The 25,179-nt window shown below is 41.8% G+C and overlaps 1 protein-coding gene across 1 annotated transcript in view; it reads left to right on the top strand.

Moving 5' to 3' along the window:
• Positions 1 to 18,546, top strand: part of LOC123757771 (sacsin-like) — a 138,012-nt gene extending 119,466 nt beyond the window's left edge. The window contains 1 exon segment of the mRNA XM_069338905.1: positions 17,231 to 18,546. Within this exon segment, the coding sequence (XP_069195006.1) occupies positions 17,231 to 17,527 (297 nt within the window). The 3' untranslated portion in view covers positions 17,528 to 18,546.
• Positions 18,547 to 25,179: the final 6,633 nt, after the last annotated feature.

Raw genomic sequence — 25,179 nt, 5'->3', positions numbered from 1 at the left:
AATCTAGACTAAATGCTTATAGACTCTTTCTAACTTTTCAAATCTTTATAGACCCATTCCAGGCTTTCAAATATTGTAATAGACTGTACTTTCCATGTTATTTAAAAAGAGGAATTTTTCAAACTTACAATATCTATAACAAGAGACTATAGACTCATTCCTTAACTTAGAACACAAAAGTGCCAAAAGTTATCCTTCTGGGGAGGAGCCTCGTCGGATCCCTGGAGCTATCCAGGCTGAATGGGTATGTATAACTTTCTGGCATCAGTCAATGCTTGGAGTTCTTGCCAACCGGTGACCATGAGCCAGAACCTGGCCCCCTCAGAGAGGTGCAGGGAGCAATGGCTTATAGAGACCCCCCCCTTATGATTGGGAGCATTCTACGTCTGCCATCGACTGGGATAGGCACCCAGAAAGGTAAGTGCCCCAAAACAAATCCCTATTCTGGTAAACTATTGCGACCAAAAACCGAACAGGTGGACAGAACTCCCCTATATGAAAAATAGCAAACAAGCATGACGTCATCATGTCGCCGCGCCGCTGTCTGCACAACCCCCCCACCCCCCCACCCGCATGGGAGGGGGAAGGGGGGAGTCCCAGACCCTACTGTCGGCGACCCAACCATCAGTTCTTAGGCTAATGGGATCTGGTGCGGTCATGCCTCTGGCTCCAGTTTTCCGTTGCAGTTCAGTGCCTTGTGGTCTGAGCTGTCCCTTCCGGTGGTGTGTGGGCCAGGAGTGATATTCCACGGTTACCTTGAGGTTACCCTGAAGTTACCTTGAGGTTACCTTGAAGTTACCTTGAGGTTACCTTGAGGTAATTACCTAAGTGTAGTTACAGGATGAGAGCTACGCTCGTGGTGTCCCGTCTTCCCAGCACACTTTGTCATATAACGCTTTGAAACTACTGACGGTCTTGGCCTCCACCACCTTCTCCCCTAACTTGTTCCAACCGTCTACCACTCTGTTTGCGAAAGTGAATTTTCTTATATTTCTTCGGCATCTGTGTTTAGCTAGTTTATATCTATGACCTCTTGTTCTTAACGTTCCAGGTCTCAAGAAATCTTCCCTATCGATTTTATCAATTCCTGTTACTATTTTGTATGTAGTGATCATATCACCTCTTTTTCTTCTGTCTTCTAGTTTTGGCATATTTAATGCCTCTAACCTCTCCTCGTAGCTCTTGCCCTTCAGTTCTGGGAGCCACTTAGTAGCATGTCTTTGCACCTTTTCCAGTTTGTTGATGTGCTTCTTAAGATATGGGCACCAGACAACTGCTGCATATTCTAGCTTTGGCCTAACAAAAGTCATGAACAATTTCTTTAGTATATCGCCATCCATGTATTTAAAAGCAATTCTGAAGTTAGAAAGCGTGGCATAGGCTCCTCGCACAATATTCTTTATGTGGTCCTCAGGTGATAGTTTTCTATCTAGAACCACCCCTAGATCTCTTTCTTTATCAGAATTCTTTAAAGATTTCTCACATAATATATAGGTTGTGTGGGGTCTATGTTCTCCTATTCCACATTCCATAACATGGCATTTATTAACATTAAATTCCATTTGCCAAGTGGCGCTCCATGTACTTATTTTGTCCAGGTCTTCTTGAAGGGCATGACAATCATCTAAGTTTCTTATCCTTCCTATTATCTTAGCATCATCAGCAAACATGTTCATATAATTCTGTATACCAACTGGTAGATCATTTATGTAGACAATAAACATCACTGGTGCAAGAACTGAACCCTGTGGTACTCCACTTGTGACATTTCTCCAGTCCGATACATTGCCTCTGATCACAGCCCTCATTTTTCTATCAGTCAGAAAATTTTTCATCCATGTTAGAAGCGTACCTGTCACTCCTCCAATATTTTCCAGTTTCCAGAACAACCTCTTATGTGGAACTCTGTCGAAAGCCTTTTTTAGGTCCAGATAGATGCAGTCAACCCAACCATCTCTTTCCTGTAATATCTCTGTTGCTCGATCATAGAAACTGAGTAAATTCGATACACAGGATCTTCCAGATCGAAAACCATACTGTCTGTCTGATATTATATCATTTCTCTCCAGGTGTTCTACCCATTTAGTTTTAATTATTTTTTCCAATATTTTGACTATTACACTTGTCAATGATACCGGTCTATAATTAAGGGGGTCTTCCCTGCTTCCACTTTTGTAGATTGGAACTATGTTAGCCTTTTTCCACACATCAGCTACAACTCCTGTATACAGGGATGCCTGAAAAATCAGTTGAAGAGGAATGCTGAGCTCAGGTGCACATTCTCTCAGAACCCATGGTGAAACTCCATCTGGACCAACTGCTTTGTTCTTATTTAGCTCCTTGAGCATTTTTTCCACTTCGTCTCTGGACACCTCTATGTGCTCTATGTTGTTCTCTGGAATTCTTATTGTATCTGGCTCCCTGAAGATTTCATTTTGTACAAACACACTTTGGAACTTTTCGTTTAATGTTTCACACATTTCCTTTTCCGTGAATCTATTTCCCATTTTCAACCTCTGAATATTATCCTTTACCTGCAATTTGTTGTTTATGAATTTATAGAACAGACCTGGTTCTGTTTTGCATTTGTCTGCAATCCCTTTTTCAAAATTTCTTTCTGCCTCCCTCCTCACTGCCGTGTAGTTGTTTCTCGCATCTTTGTATCGCTGGTATGTTTGGGGGTTCGGCCTCTTCCTGTATTGATTCCATTTTTGTGTCTTTTGGTCTCTGGCCCTCTCGCACTTTCTGTTGAACCAATCCTGTTTCCTAGTTCTGCTTCTCTGTTTTGGTATAAATTTTTTTGTGCCTTTATCATATATTTCACAAAACCTGACATACATCTCATTCACTTCCTTACCTAGCAACAAGTCTGTCCAATTATACTCACTAAAAAAAGGTGCTTCCGGGGCTTAGCTTCCCAGCGGCCCGGTCGTCGACCAGGCCTCCTGGTTGCTGGACTGATCAACCAGGCTGTTGGATGCGGCTGCTCACAGCCTGGTTGATCAGGTATCCTTTGGAGGTGTTTATCCAGTACTCTCTTGAACACTGTGAGGGGTCTGCCAGTTATGCCCCTTATGTTTAGTGGAAGCGTGTTGAACAGTCTCGGGCCTCTGATGTTGACAGAGTTCTCTCTCAGAGAACCTGTTGCACCTCTGCTTTTCAATGGGGGGTATTCTGCACATCCTTCCATGTCTTCTGGTCTCATGTGATGTTATTTCTGTGTGCAGGTTTGGGACCAGCCCCTCAATTATTTTCCATGTGTAAATTATTATGTATCTCTCCCGCCTGCGCTCAAGGGAGTACAGATTTAGGCTCTTTAGTCGGTCCCAGTAATTTAGATGTTTTACTGAGTGGATTCTAGCAGTAAAGGATCTCTGCACGCTCTCCAGGTTAGCAATTTCTCCAGCTTTGAAAGGGGCTGTCATTGTGCAGCAGTACTCCACTCTAGAGAGCACAAGTGTTTTGAAAAGTATTATCATCGGTATAGCATCTCTAGTGTGAAAAGTTCTTGTTATCCAACCTGTCATTTTTCTTGCAGTTGTGACGGCTACTTTATTGTGTTCTTTAAAGGTAAGGTCTTCCGACATGAGTACACCCAGATCCTTTGAATTGCCTTTTCGTTCTATGTTATGATTTGCCATGGTTTCCGTTTTTATATTTTCATTTTTTCCGTAGAGCATGAGCTGGAACTTATCTTTGTTAAACACCATATTATTTTCTGTAGCCCATAGAAAGACCTGATCGACATCTGATTAGAGGTTTGCCGTGTCCTCTATGTTGCCTACTCTCATGAAGATCCTAGTGTCATCTGCAAAGGATGATACAGTGCTATAGGTTGTGTTCTTGTCTATGTCCGATATGAGGACGAGAAAAAGTACTGGAGCAAGCACAGTACCCTGGGGGACTGAGCTCTTCACAGTTGATGGGCTGGATTTTATTTTGTTGACTATTACAAATTGGGTTCTGTTAGTCAGGAAATTGTAGATCCATCTGCCTATTTTTCCAGTAATTCCTTTTGAACGCATTTTATGTGCAATAACACCATGGTCACATTTATCAAAAGCTTTTGCGAAATCTGTGTAAATTACATCAGCGTTTTGTTTGTCTTCCATAGCATCTAATGCCATATCGTAGTGGTTCAGCAACTGCGACAGGCAAGAGCGCCCTGTTCTGAAACCATGTTGTCCTGGGTTATGGAGATGCTGTGATTCCATGTATTTTGTGATCTTACTTCTTAGCGCACACTCAAAATTTTTTATGATGTGCGATGTTAGTGCTATCAGTCTGTAATTTTTTGCCTCTGCCTTATTTCCTCCTTTATGGAGTGGTGCTATCTCTGCTGTTTTTAGTATGTCAGGGATAACGCCAGTATCTCGGCTTTGTCTCCACAGAATGTGAAGGGCCTGCGATAGTGTTTTTTTACAGTTCTTGATGAATATGGAATTCCAAGAATCCGGGCCTGGTGCAGAGTGCATAGGCATACTGTTTATGGCTTCTTCAAAATCCAGTGGGGATAGGGTGACGTCTGATATATGATTTGATGTTGGTATCATATCCATGAAAAATTCATTTGGGTTATCAATCTTTAGTGCGTTTAGTGGCTCACTGAAAACAGAGTCGTACTGCTTCCTCAGTAACTCGCTCATTTCTTTGTTGTCATCGGTGAAAGTTCCATCTCCCTTTCGCAGGGGCCCGATACTAGATGTGGTTTTTGATCTTGATTTTGCATTGGAGAAAAAATATTTTAGATTTCTCTCTATTTCACTGATGGCCTTTTGCTCTCTTTGCCTCTCCTGGGTTTTGTATGATTATTGTAGCTTGAGTTCAATTGTTTCTATTACTCTACCTAACCTTCTTCGCCGTTCTTGAGATAGGGTGTGACTCAAGTTGTTTCACGATTCGTTTTCTTCGTCTAGATAGGGAACGACTTTCCCGTTCCAATCTGCATCTCTTTCTCTTTTTTCTTAGGGGTATGCGGTTTGAACATATTTATAGCGCTACTGAGCTTATTTTTTCCAGGCACTGGTTTAGGTTTGCATTTTCTAGCTGTTCTTCCCAGTTTATTTCTGTGAAGTCTTGGTTTATTTGCTCCCAGTTTATCTGTTTATTATTGAAGTTGAATTTGCTGAAATCTTCTCCACCGGAAATCTGGACTGGTTTTTGAAGGTCTATTTCCCACGGTTGTCAGAACTTCAATTAAGTTGTGATCTGAGTAACAGGTATTTGTAATCATTATGTTCCCGATCAATTCATCATTATTAGTGAAAATGAGGTCCAGCGTGTTCTCCTTCCTAGTTGGTTCTATTATTTGCTGGATTAAGGCAAACTTGTCGCACATCCGTAGCAGGTCATTTGCATGTGCCTGTTCATTTAGGCTACTACCTGGTATTCTTTCTGATATTACTGTATTAGCCAGATGCTTCCATTTTAGGTGCCGTAGGTTGAAATCCCCAAGTAGGATGATTTTCGGAGCTGGATTTGTGAGGTTTTCCAAGCAGTGTTCTATTTTCATTAGTTGGTCTTTAACCACCGTGCTGCGCGGAGTTTATTGAGAAATTTCCCGGTGCGCATGAAATGAAGTGTTCCCAAAAAATTATTTTTTCTTCGTAAAATGATAAATTCCCTTCCCTGAACATGTCTATGTAAAAATAAGTACCAAATTCCACTTACTTTGGCTGTAGGGACGTGGACAAGATGCGCTGTGACGTCATCAGGGCCTGGTCACCCGTGCGTGACTTGCCCAGACACGGTCGCGCGTGTCCACAATAAATGTTTATTGTCGCAATATTACCTGTTAAGAAATCACTAAAATTACAATATGTACAGTTTCACACACTATTTACACAGTAACACACTGTATTACACACTCAGTACTTCGGAAGTGAGTAATAATCAATGAAGTAGCCCATGGTACATAGCGCGACTTCGCTCTCAGTGCACCAGGTACAGATAAATTTTCGCTTCCTGTTTCTTCATTCTGTGTGCTTGCAAATAACGCACTCACGTACACCCTTGGCTTTAGAACTTGTAGGTTGTATGTAACCAAGCTTGTAAAGCATAAGGTAGTATTGAAAAGATTAAAGGAAAAGATCAATTTGTAAGGTAGTCTTGAAAAGAGCGCTTTGTATGGTCCCACACAGGAAGAGATTCAGCTTACCTCAAGAGTGTCCGTCAGTTGGGAAGAGATTCAGTTTTTTTTTTTTTTTTTTTTTTTTTTATATATATATATATATATATATATATATATATATATATATATATATATATATATATATATATATATATATACACAAGAGTTGTTACATTCTTGTACAGCCACTAGTACGCGTAGTGTTTCGGGCAGGTCCCTGGAATACGATCCCAGCCGCGAACAATCGTTTTTCATCCAAGTACACATTTTACTGTTGCGTTAAACAGAGGCTACAGTTAAGGATTTGCGCCCAGTAAATCCTCCCCGGTCAGGATACAAACCCATGACATAGCGCTCGCGGAACGCCAGGCGAGTGTCTTACCACTGCATCACGGAGACTTGAAAATATCTATGGAAAACACCACTATGGAAGCCGCTAACACTGTTCATCTATGCTATTTGTATCAGATGCATCATCACTGAATGCAGAAAACGATTCATCTAAGTATCATCTAAATAAATAGCATAGGATTGCAAGGGTGACGCTCAGAGCTACAACTGGAAACGCTCGCTATATCGTCCTCATAGGTGCTGTATCACTTGCATCCGACCTTTGTGTTAGGTCCTTATTGCGCCTGGCTTCCCCAATATTATGACCCTTATGTTCTTCAAACAGTAAGGTTTGAATTTCACCGACAGAGCATTATCTTTCAACACCGCATTGGACAGGTGTTTGGGAGCCAGAGGCGCGTGCGCCACCCATGGTTGCTCATTCAGTACTAACCCAGCCAGCAGCCCTAGGGCATTCTGGGATTTTTTTCCAAAATGGCTGCCTCTTACTGGAGGTCCTAAGAGTCCATTTCGTACACAACCAACCTAGTACACATTTAGAATTGGTTACGAAAAATCAAAACGAGTTTTCTCGGTTGGCGCAGTTTCCCGCCGACCGAGAAAACTCGGTTGGCGCAGTTAAGTGGTTAAACTGCTGAGGGTTTGCCTCCGGTGACTTATATACAAGGACAATAACTACATTTAGGATCTCTATTTTGATTATCAGCACTTCCACCATATCATTTGAGGTGTTTAGCAGCTCAGTACAAATAAGTGTGTCTTTGATGTAGAGGCTGACCCCACCCTGAAACCGGTGTTTCCTATCACATCTGAAAAGATTGTACTCTGAGATCCGTATTTCACCATCATGGTAGTCCTTTGTGTGGGTTTCTGTTAGGGCTGCAAACACTGCATTTGCCTCATGAAGGAGACCATCTATAAAGTGAACTTTGTTGGATTTGCGTGTTTTTATACCCTGGATGTTGGCAAATATAAATTATGTTATCGTGTTAGTGGAAGTGCTGGATGCTTTACTTGGTGTTAATATCTGAGGCTCTGGTAATTACCTAAGTGTAATTACCTAAGTGTAGTTACAGGATGAGAGCTACGCTCGTGGTGTCCCGTCTTCCCAGCACTCTTTGTCATATAACGCTTTGAAACTACTGACGGTCTTGGCCTCCACCACCTTCTCACTTAACTTGTTCCAACCGTCTACCACTCTATTTGCGAAGGTGAATTTTCTTATATTTCTTCGGCATCTGTGTTTAGCTAGTTTAAATCTATGACCTCTTGTTCTTGAAATTCCAGGTCTCAGGAAGTCTTCCCTGTCGATTTTATCAATTCCTGTTACTATTTTGTATGTAGTGATCATATCACCTCTTTTTCTTCTGTCTTCTAGTTTTGGCATATTTAATGCTTCTAACCTCTCCTCGTAGCTCTTGCCCTTCAGTTCTGGGAGCCACTTAGTAGCATGTCTTTGCACCTTTTCCAGTTTGTTGATGTGCTTCTTAAGATATGGGCACCACACAACAGCTGCATATTCTAGCTTTGGCCTAACAAAAGTCATGAACAATTTCTTTAGTATATCGCCATCCATGTATTTAAATGCAATTCTGAAGTTAGAAAGCATAGCATAGGCTCCTTGCACAATATTCTTTATGTGGTCCTCAGGTGATAGTTTTCTATCTAGAACCACTCCTAGATCTCTTTCTTTATCAGAATTCTTTAAAGATTTCTCACATAATATATAGGTTGTGTGGGGTCTATGTTCTCCTATTCCACATTCCATAACATGACATTTATTAACATTAAATTCCATTTGCCAAGTGGTGCTCCATATACTTATTTTGTCCAGGTCTTCTTGAAGGGCATGACAGTCATCTAAATTCCTTATCCTTCCTATTATCTTAGCATCATCAGCAAACATGTTCATATAATTCTGTATACCAACTGGTAGATCATTTATGTACACAATAAACATCACTGGTGCAAGAACTGAACCCTGTGGTACTCCACTTGTGACATTTCTCCATTCCGATACATTGCCTCTGATTACTGCCCTCATTTTTCTATCAGTCAGAAAATTTTTCATCCATGATAGAAGCTTACCTGTCACCCCTCCAATATTTTCCAGTTTCCAGAACAACCTCTTATGTGGAACTCTGTCGAAAGCCTTTTTTAGGTCCAGATAGATGCAGTCAACCCAACCATCTCTTTCCTGTAATATCTCTGTGGCTCGATCATAGAAACTGAGTAAATTCGATACACAGGATCTTCCAGATCGAAAACCATACTGTCTGTCTGATATTATATCATTTCTCTCTAGGTGTTCTACCCATTTAGTTTTGATTAGTTTTTCCAATACTTTCACTATTACACTTGTCAATGATACAGGTCTATAATTGAGGGGGTCTTCCCTGCTGCCACTTTTGTAGATTGGAACTATGTTAGCCTGTTTCCACCCGTCTGCTACGATTCCTGTACACAGGGATGCCTGAAAGATCAGGTGAAGTGGAATGCTGAGCTCAGATGCACATTCTCTCAGAACCCATGGTGAAACGCCATCTGGGCCAGCTGCTTTGTTCTTACCGAGCTCCTTGAGCATTTTTTCCACTTCGTCTCTAGACACCTCTATGTGTTCTATGTTGTTCTCTGGAATTCTTATTGTATCTGGTTCCCTAAAGATTTAATTTTGTACAAACACACTTTGGAACTTTTCGTTTAGTGTTTCACACATTTCCTTTTCATCTTCCGTGAATCTATTTCCCATTTTCAACCTCTGAATACAGTATTATCCTTTACCTGCAATTTGTTGTTTATGAATTTATAGAATAGACCTGGTTCTGTTTTACATTTGTCCGCAATCCCTTTTTCAAAATTTCTTTCTGCCTCTCTCCTCACTGCCGTGTAGTTGTTTCTCGCATCTTTGTATCGCTGGTATGTTTGGGGGTTCGGCCTCTTCCTGTATTGATTCCATTTTTGTGTCTTTCGGTCTCTAGCCCTCTCGCAATTTCTATTGAACCAATCCTGTTTCCTAGTTCTGCATCTCTGTTTTGGTATAAATTTTTTTGTGCCTTTATCATATATTTCACAAAACTTGCCATACATCTCATTCACTTCCTTGCCTAGCATCAAGTCTGTCCAATTATACTCACTAAAAAAATTTCTAAGGTCACCATAATGTCCTCTCCTGAAGTCTGGTTTTTCAACTGCTTCAACCTCCTTATTTTCTTCCAGCTTATAACGCATTGCATACTTTATTCCCAAAAAGACATGGTCACTTTTACCCAAGGGAGGAAGGTACTGAATGTCAAATATCTCTTCCTCCTTCCTGGTAAATATCAAATCTAGCATGGAGGGAACGTCCCCTTCCCTCATCCTCGTAGCTTGTTTAACATGTTGATACAAGAATGTTTCCAGGATGAGGTCTACAAATTTACAGGTCCAAAAATCTTCTGTTTTAGCTTCATATGCTTCCCAGTCTATGGATTTCAAGTTGAAGTCACCGACTATCAACAGTCGTGATCTATCGTTATCCGCTCTCGCTATAATCTCTCATTATTGTTATAAGACCTTCACGTTTACTATCTAGCTCCTCCTTTGACCATGTGCTGCTTGGCGGTGGACTATATGCATTTATCATCATTAGTTTATCATCCTCATAGCAGATCTCTAGTGCTATTATGTCAACTTCTTGTGGATTGGCAGTCATTATTTCCTTCACCTTTAGGTGTTCTTTTACCAGCACAGCAACGCCACCGCCTTTCCTAATTTTTCTGTCCCGTCTCCAAATTGAGTAGCCCCTTGGGAATATGACCTCATTTAAAATTACATCTTCAAGTTTTGTCTCCGTGAGTGCAACAATGTCTGGTGTCTGCAGCTGTATTACATCACTTAACTCCAGTATCTTCGATCTCACTCCATCTATGTTGGTGTATGCAATCTTCAGGAACTTGTTCCCCCTCTCCTTATTCTTCACTCCCCCTCTCTCTATTGATTTTGTTGGTTTGCCTTTATGTACCACTTTACTGGTTTGCCTACCCCTATCACTTTGTAGAAAAAAGAATTTATTTCTTCTTCATTCCTGCTCTCATTTAAATGTTTTGCCTCGGCGAGGTTCAGTTTCAGCTTCTCTCTATCTTCTTTTGAAAGATCTCGTCTTAACGACCACCCTTTCCCATCCTCATCCCTTTGCAATTTTCTAGCATTCCTTAGTACTTCTTCCATCTGTTTGGCACCGTTTAGGGTGATCCTCAAAGGTCGATCTTTCCCTTTTACGTACCTGCCTATTCTCCTGTAGTCGCACACATTCTCTCTGTTTGTAAGACCTTCCACGAGGCCAACAATTTTATCTACTACTTTAGCTTCTTCTACAGCTCTTTCTGACCTAGATGTTATCGCCTTTTCTTTGCAGCCAAAAATGATCAGGGACTTACTCCGATCAACTGTGTTTTGCACCAACTTCGGGTTAGATGCCAATTCTTTCCTCACTTCTAGCCTAATGTTTGTTTTATCTTGGTTGCTGCAGTGTTTGACTTCCTTTACTGCTTCTTCTATTTTTTCCTTCTCCTTGGCCACTTGTGCATAAGTGAGTTGCATATCTTTCTTGCACTGTTCTATTCCCTGTGTAACTTCCTCCATCTGTGCTGACAAAAGCTGTTTCTCCTGTTGAATTTCCTTGCCTAACCTATTGTAGTCATTTATGTTTAAATTTACTTTAACTTCTTCCAAAGCTATTTTTAAGAGTTTATTTTCTTCTTCCATGGCTTTGCAGTTTGTTTCCAATTGATTCTTATCCTTGCGCAAGTCTTTCACTAAACCCTCAAGACATAAAACTTTGCTATTCAAATGGTCATTACTTTCTTTCAATTTACTAATTATTTCTACATGAGAGTTCACTATAGTATCTAAATTTACCAACTTGTTATGTAGACTACTAATATCAATGCTTTCTTCATTGAATCCCTCAAAATCAAGCTCTGTTTTGTTTTTCCCCTTGCCAGTGGCCATCTTGAATGTTCTTCTCTGCACTGTAAACACTAGGGCAACTTTTTCTCATCCGATTTTTCACTTCCCTTAGCACTTTCCTGTTATCTCACCTATTTTTCAAGAGCACTATACCTTTATGTTCTCTGGGACACCACTCACTACCATCAACCTGTACTACAATACTTAGGATTGTTGAAATATGCTGGAGCTCCTCTGCTTCAAGTGTTGACCCTAGGGGTGTCACCTTTTGAATGGTAAGGAAGCCACTGTGTTTGCGTCCGTTCTAGCATTTGACCGAGTTGGTGGTAGAGTCTGGTCATTTTTAGCCATTCTTCTCCTCTTGCTAAAAAATTATCCCGGTCGATGGAGTGTGGCTGTTTTCATAGTGGCGGTCTGTCGGTTTTATTCGCCTGGTACCTCTTATATGAAAAGCTGGACATTCAGCATTGAAGCACTTTCCTGTCCAAAGAGTTCTTGCAAATTTCTTGGTGAAATAAATCACAGCTTTTGGTACATTTACCTGTATTGAGGAGGTTTCTGCACTTTCTAGGGTGATCGTGCTTACATGTTCCATTTGTTCTTCTCGATATCCCATGTTTACAGGTAGCCCATTTGTAATACCAACAGATTTTGGGGCCTTGTTTTGTTTGTTTTCCTTTGCCAGGGACCGCACTCTGCTGTGGCGTCCCCAACACTGTGCTCTGCTCTGGTGCCATCGACGCCGCGCTCTGCTCCGGCGCCCGCGATACCACACTGCTCCGGCGCCATTGACACCGCGCTCTGCTCAGGCGTCCCCGACCTGATTGTGCTCGGGCTGCATGCGCCTAGGGTCACCTTTCCTAGGTGCCCTGTAAGTACTGCCCTTGGGGCTTAGGGCCACCTTCCCTGGGTCACCTTGGGGTTTACCTCCGCTGTGCCATGTACTGCTCAGTACTTGGCCGCCCTTGGGGTCAGCTGGAGGTTTTTCTTGCCCTTGTTTGTCTCTGGGTAGGGGGTAGTTGTCATCACTGGCAGGGGCGTGGGGTACTGCACAGCTAGTTTTCACCATTAGCAGTGGCCGGCTCTGTTCCGCCCGGATACATTGTCCTCTTGTGGGATTTTTCTTTTGTTTTTGTTTTCTGCCTGGTGGGAGGGTCTGCCTGTTGGTCCCCCATTGCTGTTCTTGGGGTATATCTATATCTTTATGTCTCCATTTTGTGTTGGTGGTCCTCCCCGCTTGGCCCCCGTGAGTGTACATGTCCTGGGGGTTCAGCTATCTTGAGATTATCTTGAGATGATTTCGGGGCTTTAGTGTCCCCGTGGCCCGGTCCTCGACCAGACCTCCACCCCCAGGAAGCAACCCGTGACAGCTGACTAACACCCAGGTACCTATTTTACTGCTAGGTAACAGGGGCATAGGGTGAATGAAACTCTGCCCATTGTTTCTCGCCGGTGCCCGGGATCGAACCCGGGACCACAGGATCACAAGTCCAGTGTGCTGTCCGCTCGGCCGACTGGCTCCCTATATAGCAGCTATAGCAGTTCTGTTGGTCCCACGCACTGAGTGACGAGAGGTTTCTACGGCGTTGCAGGTTTTCCTGGGGGCGACTTGGAGCATCTTAATGCTTGTTTGTTTGCCCCTGCCCTTCCGCAGGATGTTGGTGTCGTGCAGCTTCACGTGCAGGTTCTTTCCCTCTCAACTGGCTTGGTTGCGGAGGATTTGCGGACTCGTGGCCTGCTTGCTTGAGCTCTGCCTTTCTTTTTTCTTCTCAAGCTGTCCTCAGATTGGCTCAAGTTGGATGTGGGAGTGCTTGGGGCCGCTGCCGGGTCCGGTGTGGGCGTCGTCAGGCGGTGCTGGCTTCTTCCTTGGAGTCCGCCTGGGCCCTGGCTCTTCGTTTGTCTTCGCTCTTTTGTCCCTAGCTGTTTGCGGAGTCTGCTGTGGTGCAGTATCTGCAGGCAGCCTCGGTCAGTTGTTGGCGTATGTCTGAGTTGTTGTTGCTCCAGGGGGCTCGCTTGGGCCTTCCCGGAAGGGTCGTGCCAGGGCTCGGGGGTCTTTACGTCGGGGTAGATCTTTGGTGCCGAATTCAGGGCTGGCGGCACCTTCGGTTCTGGCTGTTGCTATAGTCGGCATGGGGACCGTCCTGTTCGCTACTTAGGTTCTCACAAGGCGTGTCGGCCCTTTCGCGGTTCGTCCAATTGACGGGGTGATGGGGCAGCGGCTCGCCCAGTTTGCTCACGCCTGGTCCCACGATTCGTGAGATTCGAGTCGTTTCATGCGGCATCTGGTGGCGTTGGGTGGCTCTTCCTCCCCCGGGGGGTTCGGGGCTGGTGGGGCAGGCCTCTTCTCCTGCGCTCTGTCGGGTCATCTCGGAGTGGGTTCGCTTGGGAGTGGTCGAAACGACGACGTCCCTCAGGTGGGTTTCCTGCCCGTTTCCAGTCCCGAAACAGGACTGTGCGGACCTCCGGTTCATTCTGGACTTGTCTCATCTGAACCCGTAGGCTTTGTGCCCCTCCTTTCGGATGACTACGCTGTCCCAGGTCCGTCTTCTTTTTGAGGGGGCGCTTGGATGGTGTCCCTGGACCTCAAGGACGTGTATTGGCATGTCCCGGTTCATCCGGGGTTCAGGGACTGGCTTGATTTTGTTGTGGGGCGTCAGGGTTACCGCTTTCGTTGTCTTCCCTTCGGGTTAAATCTGGTACCTCATGTTTTCACATGCCTTACTCAGGTCATGGTGACCCGCCTGCGTCTGCTAGGTGTTCAGGTGCTTGCCTATCTCGATGACTGGCTGGTTTGGGCTCCCAGCCAGTCCACATGTCTGCTTGCCAGGGATTTGGTTCTTTCCCAGCTCGCTGGGTTCGGGTTCTTGGTGAACTGGAGGAAGTCCCATCTGGTTCCCTCTCAGGTTCGGTCTTGGCTGGGTCTGGATTGGGACGCTTGCCCTGCTTCCTTATCTCTTCCTCCGCCGGCTCACTTGCGCCTGCAGTCCCGCCTTCGCCCTTTTCTGAGGGGTTTCTGGGTCACGAAACGGTTGCTCGAGAGTTTGTGCGGGAGCCTGAACTTTGCCATGATGGTCTACCCGCCGGGTCGGGTGTGGCTTCGTTAGCTGTTCTGGTTCATTCGGGGCTGGCCCTTCTGTCTCTCTCGCGATTGTTGGGTTCGGCCTCCGGGGGCTTTGTGTTGGTTGCTGCGTCGCTGGCTTCTTCTTCGGGTTTTTCGGGGTTCGGTGCCTTGGTGCCTTCCCGAGCCCTCGCTCGATGTGTTCACGGATGCATCGTCTCTTGGCTAGGGTTTTGTGACTAGTGCTCACCAGGCCGGCCAGGGGCGTGGGGTCTGTCCTTTCGTCGGGCTCACAGCACAGTACGAGAGTTCGCGGTAGTGTGGATGTCGCTCTGGAGGATTCGAGTTGCTCGCGGATCGACGATCAGGCTCCATTCGGACTGCTCCCCGGTGGTTCACTGCTTGAACCGCGGGGGTTTGATGTGGTCCTTGGCTTTTTGGGGCTGGTTGCTTCGGGTGACTCGTCTGCTGAGTTCTCGGCATTTGGCTCTTCTGGCGGTTCACGTCCGGGGGGGGTGGCCAATGTCCTGGCGGACGGCCTGTCCCGGTTCCTTCCCCTTTCCATGGAATGGACAGTCGATGCTGACTCCTTCAGTTGGCTGTGCCGGACGTTCGGTACTCTGGACGTGGATCTCTTCGCGTCGGCGGGGTCAAGGCGTTTCCCGGTATACGTGGCGCCCTTCCCTGACTGCGAAGCCATCGGGGTCGATGCCTTCAGGCAGGACTGGGCGAGGTGGGGTTACCTGTACCTCTTTTCCCCGGTTCCGCTGTTGCTCCAGGTCCTGACTCGCTTGGAGACTTACCGAGGTCGAGTTGTCCTTCTGGCTCCTTGGTGGCCGGCCCAGCCTTGGTTTCAGGTGCTGCATGCTCGGTGTCCAAACTCGAGGGTCTTCCTGCGGCTCCGCCTCTTTCAGCAGATTGGTTCAGCCCTGTATGAGGCTGGTTCGGTCTTCTCCTTGAGTCATCACGTCTTGTGTTTTTGACTCTGGTTTATCATTCCTTGTATGGTGTGCAGGGGGCTTCGTTGTTGGTCTCCCACCTGCGTGCTTCGTCTCAGCGGCAGTATGAGGTTTCCATGCAGTCCTTCCGGTTTTTCTTATCACTGTGTCGGTGTTCTTTGGTCTCTAATAAGGTTGTTCTCTCCTTTATCTCTTGGTTGTTTCAGAACCATCATCTTATGCCGAATACTGTCGCTTCGTATTGTGCGGCGTTGGCGGAGCTGCTTCACCTTGCTTTCGTGTTGATGTTACTTCCGCCCCGTTTCGCAAGTTGTCTCATGCGTTGTTTCACCTCCAGCCTGCTCATGCGCCGCCTGAGCCGTCTTGGTCTTTGGACCGTGTGCTCTCGTTTCTTTTTTTGCCTCGGTTTGTTGTGGCCCCTTCTGTTCGGAATTGTTTTTCTAAGACTCTTTTTTTCCTGTTGGCATTGGCCTCAGGGGGTCAGGTCGGGGGGCTTCATGCTCTACTCCGGTGCCGAGGTTTCTGCTCTTTCAGTCCTGATGGTCGTTTTGTTCGCTTGCAGTCGTCTCCGTCTTTTCTTGCAAAGAATGAGACGGCTGCGTTCCGGAGGGGGCCATGGGTTGTTGATGCTTGGTTGGTCAAGCCGGGGGTGCATCATGTGTTGTGTCCGGTTGCGGCTCTCCACCATTATTTGTGCGCTATGGCTTCTGTTGCCAGGGATGCGCTCTGGGTTGATCCGGTTTCCCTTCTTCCCTGTTCCTGGGCCTGGTCGGGCCTGCGTTGCTTTGGGTTGGCGGTTGCAGCCAGTTGTCTCAACTTTGCGTTTAGGAGTGAGGACGGACCACCGCCCGGGTAAGTCCCTGTTTTTTCCTTATCTTTGGGTAGTTAGCTCTGGGGAGCCGATGGGGCTCCCCCCAGAAAACCAGCGTTGAATGTAATGAAACGCCATTTTCTGGGTGAGTCCCGGAGGCTCCCCGGCATCCCTCCCTCTCTCCGGTCGGCAGTGTTTTCGCCTTTTGACATCCAGCCTAAGAACTAATGGTTGGGTTGCCGACGGTGGGGTCTGGGGCTCCCCCTTCTCCCTCCCGGGGAGGGGAGAGTTGCGCAGATAGCCCTGGCACGGCAGCATGATGATGTCATGCTTGTTTGCTATTTTTTGTTTGGGGAGTTCTGTCCACCTGTTCGGTCTTCGGTCACAATAGTTTACCAGAATAGGGGTTTGTTTTGGGGCGCCTATCTTTTTGGGTGCCTGTTCCGGTCGATGGCAGACATAGAATGCTCCCAATCATAAGGGGGGTCTCTATATGCCATTGCTCCTCGTGCCTCTAGAGGGGGACCAGGTTCTGGCTCGTGGTCCCCGGTAGGCAAGAACTCCATGTATTGACTGATGCCAGAAAGTTATACATATCCATTCAGCCTGGATAGCTCCGTGGAGCCTCCGGGACTCACCCAGAAAATGGTGTTTCATTACATTCAATGCTTTTTTTTTTTGCAAACAGTTGTGGATGGTTGGATCAATGTAGATGTGGTGGATGCCAAAACCCCTCAGTTTGTCATATGACAAGGATTATAGTGAATATGCCTCCAGTATAGCTCTCAACCTGGAACTACACTTTCATTACATAAATTCACAGCACATACTCTGCTTTTGTAACCTTTTCTGCTGCCTCTTCTAGGATATGTATGCAGTGCATGATACATGAAGTAATTATGTTTTTTTTTTTAAGAATCCATATACTGTATAAAATAGTTATGTATCCATGAATTGCCTTTCCTTTATTTTAGGCAGCTGAGAAGATTTTGAAGGGAGCCTTGTATCTTGAGGACAGAAACAAGGCAGCGACATTTGAGAATGGTGGGATAAAGCATTCACTTACTGATATATCATCAAGTCTGCAATCAAAGGAGTCCAACTCACTTGCATCTGACATAGAAAAGCATGTGGGCCATCATACCAATATGCTCTATCCTTCTGTCAGTGGTTGTCCCTGTGACAATTATAATAATGATGATGCTAACTATATGTTGGGCAAAACAAATCAAATAATGCAATTGCTTAGACCTTACTTTGTGAGCAAATGATGTAATTTTTAGATATTTTGTAAGTACAATACAATAATATTGCCTAAACCTTTACATAGACCATTTAAAAATATAATTTAAGCAATTACATCACACTTAAAAGAAGTTAATTATAAGCATTACAGAATATACAAGTTATTTGCCATACCTAAATGGTGCCCTGTTTTTCTTAACTTAAAACATTGAAACTGCAGTACTATTTGTGCAGGTTGTGGTCTTGGTTTATTTTTCTTTAGATAAATGTATATGTTGTTGAATGACCGAAAAGGTAAGAATAATAATTCTAACACAAATTTTCTCAATATTTCTTATGTTTTTCTTCAATGTCAGTGGTAATGGAAATATCAATTCTCCAAATTTCATTTTTATTTACTGCTATCATATTAGTTCGCGGTCTTGAAGTGGGTATACCACAACTATATTCTACCCACTTCAAGACCCTGAACCAATATTTTATTTATTTTATTTATATATATATACAAGAAGGTACATTGGGTTTGTGAGAATACATTGGATAGTACAGTATTTACATTCTTGTAAAGCCACTAGTACGCACAGCGTTTCGGGCAGGTCCTTAATCTAGCAGATAATTTTAAGTAGGTAATTTCTATCAGAATTGATAAATGATAAAGATACATTGCAAGAGAAAAATGAGATGAGAGAGCTTAGTAAGTATATTAAAGCACATTGTTATATTAAAGCTCTGATTGATTACATTGACAGCTTGATTAGTAATTTAAACAAGATTAATAGACACCATACAGCAGATTGACAGCACATATAAGACAGCAATGATCACAATGGTAAAGATGTTCAGATTGGGTACATAAAGATTGGGAGACTGGGTAGCAAAAGATACAGATAAACAAGATTTATAAACACCATACAGCAGATTGGCAGCACATATAAGAGAGAGAGAGGGGGGGGGGAAAGGGAGAGCGAGAGAAAGATAGAGGGGGGAGAGGGAGAACGAAAGAGAGAGAGAGAAAGAAGACGAGAGAGAGAGAGAGAGAGAGAAAGAAGGAGAGGGAGAAAAAGAGGGAGAGGGAGAAAGAGAGAGAGAGAGAGGGGAGAAAGAGAGAGGGGTAGAACAAGAGAGAGAGAGAAAGAAAGGAGAGGGATAAAGAGAGAACATAAGAAATATTGAGAAAATTCGTGTTAGAATTATTAATCTTACCTTTTCCGTCATATTCAACAACATACGTTTACAAGAAAGACTGCTACCAAAATATACTAAGAAATGTGTACATATATTATATATATATATATATATATATATATATATATATATATATATATATATATATATATGTCGTACCTAGTAGCCAGAACGCACTTTTCATCCTACTATGCAAGGCCCGATTTGCCTAATAAGCCAAGTTTTCATGAATTAATATATTTTCTCTAATTTTTTTCTTATGAAATGATAAAGCTACCCATTTCATTATGTATGAGGTCAATTTTTTTTTATTTGAGTTAAAATTAACGTAGATATATGACCGAACCTAACCAACCCTACCTAACCTAACCTAACCTATCTTTATTGGTAAGGTTAGGTTAGGTAGCCTAGAAAGTTAGGTTAGGTAGGTTAGGTTGCCGAAAAACAATTATTTGATGAAAACTTGGCTTATTAGGCAAATCGGGCCTTGCATAGTAGGCTGAGAAGTGCGTTCTGGCTACTAGGTACGACATATATATATATATATATATATATATATATATATATATATATATATATATATATATATATATATATATATATATATATATGTATATATGTATATATATATATGTATATATATATATGTATATATATATATGTATATATATATATGTATATATATATATGTATATATATATATATGTATATATATATATGTATATATATATATATATATATATATGTATATATATATATATATATATATATATATATATATATATATATATATATATATATATCTCAGTAAAATATATATCTATATATATATAGATATATATATATATATATAAATATAAATATATATATATATATATATATATAAATATATATATATATAAAATATATATATATATCTCAGATATATATATATCAGTAAAAATCCTATTGCCCGAGATAACATATGCAACAGTTTTGTGGTAATTGAACCAGATGCCTGACAGCTGAGTGGACAGCGCTTCGGTTTTGTAGTCCTGAGGTTCCAGGTTTGATACCCGGTGGAGGTGGAGACAAATGGGGATATATATATATATATATATATTATTTTCAATCTGTAAGCTAATTTTTGGCAACAATTTATATGCCCCATTATTTGTCAAGTTGAACCATTTTGTAAATAAGGTGTAAAGTTTCATTTTTACCTATTACAAAGTTTGTAAAGTGTAAGATGAAAATTTTGAGTAAATAATATTAGAAAATAAAACCACTAGTAATAGCTTTTTGGATCATTCTTTAATATTCAGGTTTTACAGAAAAGGCATTTCGCCAATCTGAAAATTTGCATTTCTAGATTCAATATTTTATAGTACTGCATTGTAATTAATACTTGTTTTTGTAATCTACATTTACAATTTTATAAGATGTGAAATTGATTTTATAATAAATCATATTAAGTATTTGGTGTTCTATATTTTAACATTTCTATTTTTATTCATGTGAAATTTTCGTAAATAAAATTCCAGTTAAAAGCTGTACAGTACATGTGTATTATCCCATAAACAAAGCAACACAGTTATAAACCGATAACAATGTCACACAATCATACTGTATTCACTAGGACTCTGATGCTAAAAGTGACAGTAAAAATCCTATTGCCCGAGATAACATATGCAACAGTTTTGTGGTAATTGAACCAGATGCCTGACAGCTGAGTGGACAGCGCTTCGGTTTTCGTAGTCCTGAGGTTCCAGGTTTGATACCCGGTGGAGGTGGAGACAAATGGGGATATTGTTTCTTTCACTTTGATGCCCCTGTTACCTAGCAGTAAATAGGTACCTAGGAGTTAGACAGCTGCTTCCTGGGGGGGGGGGGGGGTGTAACAAAAAGATGGCCTGGTCGAGGACCGGGCCACGGGGACGCTAAGTCTCGAAATCATCTCAAGATAATACAGTACAGTTCTTAAGAAAAGACTTGACTAAAATTATGAAACTAAAACAGATTTAGCTTTCTAGATATGATAAGACTACAGAAAATAACTAAAAACATATAATATTTTGGAAATTGTAATACGTACTGTACAGTAGTGTCTGCAAATATATGAGAGAATATATATTATATTCTCACATACATCACTCTCCTCTCCTTTCCATAACCCAGCACAGGAAGGGGCAAAGAATCTGAGGCTTCATCCCTGATTCCAGTCACTGCGAGATGGCAGCAACATAAATCCACTAGCTATGCCCAACATCACAAACTGTTAAACTTGCTCACTTATACTTAATGGTAGCGTATAATAACCAGTGGCATCCTCATATCGGACATAGACAAGAACACAACCTATAGCACTGTATCATCCTTTGCAGATGACACTAGGATCTTCATGAGAGTAGGCAACATAGAGGACACGGCGAACCTCCAGTCAGATGTAGATCAGGTCTTTCTATGGGCTACAGAAAATAATATGGTGTTTAACGAAGATAAGTTCCAGCTCATGCGCTATGGAAAAAATGAAAATATAAAAACGGAAACCACGTACAAAACTCAGGCAAATCATAACATAGAACGAAAAGGCAATGTAAAGGATCTGGGTGTACTCATGTTGGAAGACCTTACCTTTAAAGAACACAATAAAGTAGCCATCACAACTGCAAGAAAAATGACAGGTTGGATAACAAGAACTTTTCACACTAGAGATGCTATACCGATGATGATACTTTTCAAAACGCTTGTGCTCTCTAGAGTGGAGTACTGCTGCACAATGACAGCCCCTTTCAAAGCTGGAGAAATTGCTGACCTGGAGAGCATGCAGAGATCCTTTACTGCTAGAATCCACTCAGTAACACATCTAAACTATTGGGACCGACTAAAGAGCCTAAAACTGTACTCCCTTGAGTGCAGGCGGGAGAGGTACATAATAATTTACACGTGGAAAATGTTAGAGGGGCTGGTCCCAAACCTGCACACAGAAATAACATCACATGAGACCAGAAGACATGGCAGGATGTGCAGAATACCCCCGTTGAAAAACAGAGGTGCAACTGGTACTCTGAGAGAGAACTCTATCAACATCAGAGGTCCGAGACTGTTCAACACGCTTCCACTACACATAAGGGGCATAACTGGCCGACCCCTCACAGTGTTCAAGAGAGAACTGGATAAGCACCTCCAAAGGATACCTGATCAACCAGGCTGTGACCTCATACGTCAGGCTGCGAGCAGCCGCGTTCCCCAGCCCGGTCCGTCTAATTACCACAAGCTACACAACCTTCAGAAAGCTTCCTGGCAATACGTTAGTAATGAATAAATATGATATATTTACTCATTATAATGTTGGTGCTGAATGTACAACACGAAAAAACATAATTTTAATCTGAAAAAGTATCTTTTTATAAAGAAATTAGACGAAAATAAAAAGCTGGTGACGCCAAATCAAGTCGACAATCCAAGCTTCGGTTAGGTTAGGTTAGGTTTGGTTAAGTTAGGTTAGGTTAGGTTAGGAGAGGTTAGGTTAGGAGAGGTTAGGTTAGGTTAGGTCAGCCTAACCTAACATATCATATTTATTCATTACTAATGTATTGCCAGGAAGCTTTCTGAAGCTTGTGGTAATTAGACGGACCCCAACAGCCTGGTTGATCAGTCCGGCAACCAGGAGGCCTGGTCGACGACCGGGCCGCGGGGACGCTAAACCCCGGAAGCACCTCAAGGTAACCTCAAGGTAAGGTAGATTGATACCAAGGTCTATCCCATTACTAATTTGTGAACCACTTACCCGAGGGTATAGATTCCTTCATCTCTAAGTTTGTTGGAAGAAAGTAATGAAGCTAAGTACTGGAAATAGGATGCAAGCCATAAGTTACCACATGGAAGAGAAAACGCCTGGAATCAATGAAAAAGACCTTTAATAGATATTCCATTGAACCTGTCACCAGAACCATCAGTGTATATAATTTGAGAGAGAGGAATGCTCTGTGGACAGAGCATCAATATGGCTTAAGGCGTTGAGCTTTGCCTCAAGACGAAGCTTGGGCTGATCTCTAATTTGCTTCTTGGGTGGAAAGGGAGGGATTAAAACTGGAAAGGGTGTAACCTCCCACGGTGCAGGAAAGTGCCGTTGTTGTTTCTCTTGGTACAAATCATGAACCCCATACATTCTGAGTTGAGTTCCAGTTTTTGTTATCCATTTGGAACAATGCTGATCTTCAATAAAGAAATTCTGGAGGGCTTCTGTGCAAGGATTAGGATGAGTTAGCCTAAGCATTTTTATACCAATTTGACAGTTAATTTCAGTAACACGATCAACAACGCTCAGAATATTAAGTTCCTTTCTCATATTAACTTACTTTTAAATCTGACTTGAATTGTGTTCCCTAGATCTTGGACTTAATGATATATATTGCAAGCTAGAGTGTAGAGCACTCTCTGAGTTCACTGACTTAAGAGTATGAGTACCTGCTTACAGCAGATAATATATGATACATGTTAACATTTGATAACAGCTTAAGGGGGCATTATTCACAAAATATGCAAAAAATGAAAACTCGTTCAATTTCAATCAAACTTTTTTGACAAGTTGTATATGAAAAGGGTTTCATTTGGTCTAAGTCTCAGCATCGTAGCATAAATAGGAAGGATGAAAAAAAATATTGAATTATGTGTCAAAAATTTTCAAAAATGGTCAAAAAAGATTATCAAACAAAAATGTCAACTGAAATCATGTCTATGACTCACAGGTATCACAATAGCATATATTAAAAACAAATTATAATTAGTTTTTAACAAAAAATTTAGTTAAAAAAAAAAAGTCAAATTTTACTTTTTTTTTTTTTTTTTTATAATTTTATCTCTCTTTTGTTTATGAGGCGATTTGCATGAAACTTATACACCTGACTGCACGTAAGCCTATCTGTAAGGGTGCCAATTTTGGAGGAAATTGGTTGATGTCGCTACACCCAATACTCAGCCACAGAGGGCAACACCTTAGACTTTATTTTTTACTTACTTGAAAGTTTATGTTACTTGAAAATGAATATCTTTTTCATTTTTTATGCAATTTACATGAAACTTACACATTATATATAAATTTTATGTCTAAAATCGTTTGCAAGTGTTTTTATCTTGAGTTCTTTATTGACTTTATAATAGCAATAAACATGATATATTTGCATAATTTTGGGGGGGAACTTAGACTATTTGTATTAGGAAAACTAAAGACGTTTTGGAAAATCTTTTGCTAGAGATCCTTTATTATATGTTAATGTGTCAGAAAAGTGTCATAGAATGATTATATCTGAAAGGTGTGGTTGTAAATTTACACTTGAAAATGTGTAAAATTCGTTGAAAAAAATAAAAAAATTAAAAATCTCCCTTACTATTTAGGCTACAGTGCTGAAACTTCGAACAATTGCAGCCCTTTTCATATACAACTAGTAAAAAATAATGGTTGACACTAAACAACAAATTTAATATACCCGAATAACGCCCCCTTAAAGTACAGACAAGTTCCATTCCTTGTCGTGTATGTACCGAGTTAGAATGGATGGTGGCAGCACTTTTCTACCTCTACTTCTACTTTCAGCCACATATATACTCTTTATGTCTATTTTCTACCCTCTACTTCCTACTCTCTCTTCTCTCTTCAAACTTTCCCTTTCAACTAACCACACTCCTCGCTACACCCAATACTCCTTACTCCTCCCACTTCTCTACCTCCCTCACTCCAAACCCTCAGTCATTACTTCATTATTCATTTCTTTCCATTTCGTTCCTAATTCATTTCCAATATGTTACAACTAGACAGTGTGACATTGTAATTGCTAAAATTAGGCTGGGATATCAATATCTATGGGAGGTGGCTGTAAGTAAAAAAAAAAAATGTCCCCCAATGGTGAACATTCTAATTGTTAACTATGTGAACAAGAGCTGGGACATACTCTCCAACCCCATATCTGTGATTCCTCTGTAATCAATAATTTCAGACCAAATGGTAAAAGGTACAGTACTTTTGAGTTCTGTAACCACTTCATACACTCATGATTAGTGGAAGATATTCATATGTTCTACACAGATTTCGCTACTGCTGGCTAATAGATCAGCCCCGTATTTCATGTTCTCTCCTGATTCCACGTATAACTAACCATCCTGTGAGATGGGAATATTAGATGAACTTACAGCTAGTTTTTTATCCATACTTTATAATCTTTCACATAAAATAGGGTAGCAGCACACTGTAGTGTAGACATAAGCTTTTTAATAAAAAAAATCCAACAGTACTCATTGAACTACTACAAATACTGTACAAAATTTGTTAATGTTTTCAATCAGAATAAAACCATTATATATACTGTACACCATTTACACAGATGGATTGCTGAATTCTGCATAACAACTGCGTTTAACTTTATTTTATTATGACCTCAAGATTATACAGATAGATTAAAAACCAAGTAATTTATCATTAAATTTATTTGAAGAATATTAACACATTTTGGAACGC

The sequence above is a fragment of the Procambarus clarkii genome, chromosome 40 (genome assembly GCF_040958095.1).
Source record: "Procambarus clarkii isolate CNS0578487 chromosome 40, FALCON_Pclarkii_2.0, whole genome shotgun sequence".
In the NCBI taxonomy this organism is placed as follows: domain Eukaryota; kingdom Metazoa; phylum Arthropoda; class Malacostraca; order Decapoda; family Cambaridae; genus Procambarus; species Procambarus clarkii.
Note: the sequence above shows the minus strand (reverse complement) of the source record. Positions and strands in the feature narration are given on the sequence as shown.